At 37.0% G+C, this 6,403-nt stretch overlaps 1 protein-coding gene across 3 annotated transcripts; it reads left to right on the top strand.

Moving 5' to 3' along the window:
- The first annotated feature begins 1,330 nt into the window (after window positions 1-1,330).
- Window positions 1,331-4,848, top strand: LOC111244741 (metallo-beta-lactamase domain-containing protein 1). 3 transcript variants are annotated; one of them, XM_022792111.2, is made up of 5 exons: window positions 1,331-1,534; window positions 1,895-2,146; window positions 2,472-2,625; window positions 3,368-3,558; window positions 4,066-4,848. In XM_022792111.2, exons 2-5 carry the CDS (start codon window positions 1,937-1,939, stop codon window positions 4,348-4,350), a joined length of 840 nt encoding a protein of 279 aa, XP_022647846.1. In that variant the 5' UTR covers window positions 1,331-1,534; window positions 1,895-1,936; the 3' UTR covers window positions 4,351-4,848. The 3 variants fall into 3 exon arrangements, with proteins under 3 accessions (XP_022647846.1, XP_022647845.1, XP_022647848.1); XM_022792110.2 differs by having other exon boundaries at window positions 1,332-1,610; XM_022792113.2 differs by having other exon boundaries at window positions 1,337-1,412.
- Window positions 4,849-6,403: the final 1,555 nt, after the last annotated feature.

Raw genomic sequence — 6,403 nt, 5'->3', positions numbered from 1 at the left:
TATGTCGAAAAAAATAAGAGACTACATTACTGGTCCTCTGAGGTTATGTTGTTTTATCGTGAAAATCTTTTCTTTTATATATATATATATATATATATATATATATATATATATATATATATATAGAGTATAAGCAAGACGACACAATAGACATATCGTCATGGAAATAAGAGAGGCAATTTTTGAATTTATTAAAAGGTGTTGTACGTACCGTAAGTCACTTGTTTTCGATGCTACAATATATGGCTGCCACATTCAGGATCGTATCAGTTACGAATCCATCTTGTCTTCTAGGTATGAACAGTTAGAAATGTGACGGATTAAAGCGCGGACGAATTCTACTCTTTAGCGAAGCAGCTCACACGGACATGTTACACGTTAGATCCAAGTACACGCGCAAGCTGTCTCGTGTCGGAAACCTATTGAACGGACATTGTACCGGCATAATGAGCCGCCAAGGAACCTAGTTAGCATTTGGCCATAAAACAGGCCTATTAAGTACGAGGCAGTTATGGGAGCTGGAGGTTGTCGACACACTCGCACATACTCGTAAATTCAAACCTCTGGATAGAGCATGTTGCGTGAAGCAGTAACAAGCAGAGGGTTCGTATCTGTTCGATGAAGGCGAAACTAAAACCAGCCGTTAGGTTTAAGATTACGCGCTCTTAAACGACGGTTGCATATATTCTGTCCCCATAAGCTACACTTGTTTTAAAAGTGATCATTATTATTATGTATGTATGTTTGAGTTCTGGCGCTAAAGGGAATATATATACGTTTTTTTTATCTCCATACCCAAAAATTTAGTGAACCCTAATTAAAAGGGATTATCTTGCAGATGTGGTAGAGTACAGCTTTTCATACACAAACACACGGACACATATACATTAGGATTATTATATGGTCAAACATCACAGTGTATAATTCTATATTTATCCATGGTACATCTTTATTACGTATTTTTACTATGCCAAAAGTAGTTGTCACTTTTGGCGTCCTTGTAGTCATTGCCATGCACTGGGAGTCAAGCATATAATAATTTGGAAAGGAAAATACAATTCTATCTGCAGTGCTAACAAAGTAAATAAGTTGGAATGGCATGAAGTACCCGGGGTCAGATGAATAAATGGATCTCTAAATTTACATCGTGATCCTATGGAAATTATCGGCTTCAGCCCTCACCTCTAAAGGCCTCCGCTTTTTTTAAAATCAATATTAAATTCATTTAGAATTTCGACTTTTTTTGGCGCGCTTACAATCGAGAAAGCTGTAACCGAAACCGGCTCGGAGTGAGGTAACAGCTGTTTTCCTAATTGGAACAAGAGCGTATGCTGCGTGCGCTGCTGCTGCCTGGTTATAAACCAGAAGGCATCGCGACTATGTTTGTTTTGGTCTACAGCGACCAAGAATAGGTGGCCTAATGCTTAAAAGTGTTTCTGCCGTATCCCTTATTCGACTTCATTTCAAACTTCATTTGTAGAAATGTGTGATGAATAAGTATTGAGGATCATGAGCAACTCGAATAAGCATCCAAGTAAAGCTCGACAGTCGGGAGACGATACTTATCAGATGGGGTGTCCATAATAAACAAATACTATTCTACTACATTTGTAGGTTTCGTAACACTCAAAAAGCTTTGGTGGAATTGGTTTTTGATGAAAGTAGTCTCAATAACTATATCTGTAGAGGATTGCAAAAAAAAAGGGGGAAATCAAAACTATGACATCGTTTGTGCTCCTTTCCTAAGTGATTTGCAGTTCGTGTTAAAAAAAAAAAAGAAGAATTGTGTTTTAATTGCTGTTCGGCGAGCATAGGAACACTCGAAGTTTCACGTTTAGTTAGCATTTGGTGACATGTTTTGGTAATTGTTTGTTTTTGTTTTTTTATTACACAGCATTCGAAAATTGAAGAAAGAACATTTTTCAAAGTTAGAACAATGGCGTCTTCAGAATTTATCAACAAAGTGGAGGTTTTATTCGATGGATTTTCGCGAATGGAAGCCGAAGGCTCGTCTGTCATGTACGCAAACTGCAGTTGTAGCCTAGTGATTGGCGAAGACGTAAAAATTATTGTAGATACAATGACACCATGGGATGGACCACGACTCCTCAATGCGCTCGCCAAAAGAGGAATCACGCCAGACGAGGTATTTGAAGGGAACTACATTTTAGAAAAACAAATGTATTTAGTTATCACTCATATTTGTTATAATGCTTTTTTAAAAACAATTACACTGGCTTGAATGTTTTTCACCACAATCAAGTAGATTTTGTAATGTAACCTAGACGACTGTATTCTATTTTCACGATAACAAAACTTTGTTGAGAGAATTATCATAGAATAAAAAATTGTGCTATATATATATATATATATACTGTAAACGTATCGTTGAACAAGACAACTTCGCTATTCGGATGTATCGGTATCTTTAGAGTCTATTTGAGTAGGCAATGAGATGTTAAACGTTTCAGATCACTCACGCAGTTGCAACGCACGGACACTCTGATCACATTGGTAATCTGAATCATTTTCTCAAAGCGAAACACATCATTGGAACATCGATGAATTATGGAGAGATATACTACGATGTTCTTCAAAACGGCACAAGTTTAAAGTTAGCTAGAGGTATGTAGTTATTAATAAACTGGATAACGATGACAAGATCCAAAGTAAAAGTGAGAACGAAAATGACCGTCAAAATACCACCGCAATAATAATACTTGGAAAAAAATATGGCGTCGGATCAGTATCAAAATGCGATAGATTTAGCCCGGTAGATTTAATGTTGAAAAATAAAGTATATTTTTATTAAAAAAAAAAACTTGTTACGAAAAATTGCTATTTTCTTTTGAATTCAACCAACCTGCTTTGATGCAATAGTGAATTCATTTATAGGCAATATATTGTCATGTTATCGTGTTACATACAATATATCACTATTAATAATTTAGGTATCATGAGGGAACGCGCTCATTTTTTTGTATGGAAAAAACCAAGGTTAAAACATGAGTAATATTCGTTTTTGTTTTTCGTAAAAACTAAGCGAATTTCGTCCAATATAGTCTATAATAATATTTGCTTGAAAACAATTAGTATAAATTATATTTTTTTAGGATGCTAGTTATTATCATAACTTGTAATTTTAAAAAGAACATAAAATATTTTACAATGAAAGTGCCGAGCTTTACGCTAAGGGTTGTGTTAGACGGCTGGCTCCTGCCGGCAAAAAACGAAATGTGTTTTCGACCAGTTTCGAACCTACACCACCTTACAATGTGTTCCCAAATTTACCCACAGTTAGAGAAGCTCGTAAAACCACCTGACAGGCACCTAACATTGTTTTGTCATTGTGCTTTCCTTACCAAAGGCATTGAAGTGGTCCCTACCCCTGGGCACACAGCATCCTGCGTTACGGTTATTGCATTGGGAACTGAGAAAGGTACAATAGCAATCACCGGAGATCTTTTCGAGACGCGGCAGGACGTATTCGATCCACATATTTGGGAACATCAAGCCGGGTCGGAGAACCCAGTTCAGCAGGCGCAAAATCGACAAAAAGTAAGAAGCAAAACATACAAAGTTGGAATGAACTAATGACGTCACAACTGAGTGTAGATAAATCTTGGACTTCATAATACCTGTATAATGTTTAGCACGAAGTGTTGTAACAAACAATAAATTAAACACCCGATCTGCTAGATTGTAAATTCGATTTCCAGTAAATCGATTGACGCGTTTGTAACGAACTTCATAATTCGGGAAACCGATATTGGTTTTTGTGTACTAAATTATTTTTAGTCGACCAAGTTTGAACTGGTATTTCAGATAGAACCCAGTTGATATTTTAGTCAGAACGTAAACGGCACGAGAGATAAAGAGAATATATGTATACATACTGCAAAAATTATTGATCTAGAAACTCCCGAACCATTCAAGAGCGTACTCGGCTATGACGTCGTTTGTCCAATTAAAGAAATTGCAGGTGTGATTGGTCCAATAAAATAAAATAAAAATAAACCATTTCGTCTCAACATTTTTTTTCCATTTCACTATATTATGCACTAGGTTCTTCGGATCGCCAACTATATCATACCGGGGCATGGACCTATGTTTGAAGTCACCGAGGAGATGCGCTCTTTTCATGACAACTATGTACGACAAATGCGCTCCCAGTATATGAATACATCCTTGGCGAGTGTTGAAAGACTAAGGCGAAACCAGGAACTGGAACCACGACAGCCGCAAAAACCGAGTGATAGCGGCGACGATAATGGCGACTACGAAAATGCGAATCAAGGCCGGGACGAAAAGGTTCCCGAAGTCGAAGAACTTCATCATAATCGTTTGTGAACTCGGTAAACGTAATCGTGAAACGCTTGAACGAAACAGAGCAACGATCATTTCGCGTACATACAATACACATCATCAATTTGCTGGACCTATATATATACAACTTCTAATTATGTGTATCCATTAGTAATTTCAGTGTGCGACGATTTAGGATAAACGATCTCCTCCTCCTTGAACAGCCTTCGTCAAAACGTATCAGAGTTGAATCTTGTCAAATTAATTCATGTACATAAAAGTCCGATTTAAATCCCTCTAGTATATGTAGTTCGTTTGATATCCGTTGTCATGGAAAATATAGTTTAGATCAGTCGCACTAACCAAGATTTATACCAAACAAGAGAAGTACGAGGGTTTTGTCTCGCAGAGCGTAACTGCAGGAAAGCTAAACGCATGTAGGAAAAGTATATAAGTGCCTGGTAGCCTCCACGTGTAAAGCAGATATGGAAGAAGAGATACTTTTTTTATATAAAATAAATTGCTCGTACTTTTAAAATAGTATTGAAGATCGATTTTTACAAAATTTTTACTCCCTGGAGTGGAACTGCTGAGTACCGGTGACGAATGTAGTCATCGAGGAAAAAAAAATCCAACTTTTTTCAAACTGGAAAAGTACGACTAATAGTCATTTCAATAATCGCTTAAACAAAGATGTCTCTGTTATGCACTATGATATGAATTCCAAAAAGTGTGAAACTTCATATCAATTTCAATATTTTATACAAATGGACTTCTGTGACTTCCTTCAGATCAACTAAACATTTTTTTGCTTGCCCAAAATTTGGGGAACGCGTTGAATAATAGTCAAGCAACATGACCAAGTTCTAAAGGATTCCTTGTGAAATGTGATTATATTTTTTAAATTAAATTAAATTAGTGTTACGTATTTCTTAGAGTCCTCCGTAATAGCTTCATGCCTTTCAAGTTATCCCTAAGTGTCTCCTAGGATAACTAGATTTTTTTCTTAAATTCCTAGACTCAACATAAAAGTTGCACCAGCGAGGATATGGCTGGCAAAAACTGTGCGAGACAACAACATCATGTTATTAGTGGAAAAAAAAGACTCACATTGAACTTTTAGTATTTGTTCTATTTTCCAGGTTTGTACGAACACAGAAGGCTATATACAGTAGCATGCAAGATCCCGTCGTCTTTTTCCGTCTGTGTATCTTAACGACAAGGCAATAGCGCCATCTATGCTGTATCGATGCGAAGTTTCGTTATTTTTACTTCACTCATTTACTTACTCATCATGACAAGTTCTGTACGGTACACGCTCTATCTCAGACATATCAAGAATCCAAATGCGGCAATTTTATCTACGTGGTTCTGGTACGAAATCTATTCTATCTGGTACGAAACGTTTTAAAGGATAATGGTTAGCCTGCGGCTCGGGTCACTTGAACTAGCTTCCGGCATGTTAATGTTCAAGACGTTTGTAGCAAATAAATTGCTTAAACTCTTAGCTTTCTCTGTAGAGGAAAAACAGGAAAGGATTTAGGAATACGATGTGTTTACCGCTGTAGGTATCTGCTGCAGGTTCTAGAGCTCGTACTAACACTTCATATAACTGTACTTTGATACCTCGTCCGGCCGATTCTTACAACTATTTGGCGTTTAGTCTTTCACCAAAGTAAACTTGTTAGGTCTAAGACTCACACAATATCCAGACATTTAAAAGCGAATGTCATTAATACGAAATTTAACAGCGAAATGTATGTCCAACGACACTTGATCTGGTTTCTTTGCAAACCAAGCCTGCTGTCAAAATGTCGGGAAGTCTGATAGTCGTCTATTACACGTATGTACGCTGTTGTGGTTCTCTGCAGGTATTAATTTGGGTGGCGTACACCCTAGTTGAGCCACACAGAGGATAAGTCAAGTTGAAATACCAATTCGAAATTCGATGAAACGGTTCTGAGTCAATTTTAATAGATGAATACGCTGCGAAAAGATGAAGCCACGTATTTTTTACTCTTTACTGCTTTTTTCTAGCTTAGAGCTTTTTCGTGTTTTGGGATTTTTTTAACGGATTTCGAATTATACCATTGTCACA

Source organism: Varroa destructor, unplaced genomic scaffold, assembly GCF_002443255.2.
Source record: "Varroa destructor unplaced genomic scaffold, Vdes_3.0 BEIS01000002.1, whole genome shotgun sequence".
Lineage (NCBI taxonomy): Eukaryota > Metazoa > Arthropoda > Arachnida > Mesostigmata > Varroidae > Varroa > Varroa destructor.
The sequence above is the reverse complement of the archived record's forward strand: the minus strand, read 5'-3'. Positions and strand labels throughout refer to the sequence as shown.

Coding starts and splice junctions, on each gene's coding strand:
- LOC111244741 (XM_022792111.2), top strand. CDS start 1,937: ATGGCGTCTTCAGAATTTATCAACAAAGTGGAGGTTTTATTCGATGGA. Junction 2,147..2,471: donor GAGGAATCACGCCAGACGAG/GTATTTGAAGGG, acceptor TAAACGTTTCAG/ATCACTCACGCAGTTGCAAC. Junction 2,626..3,367: donor AAGTTTAAAGTTAGCTAGAG/GTATGTAGTTAT, acceptor TCCTTACCAAAG/GCATTGAAGTGGTCCCTACC.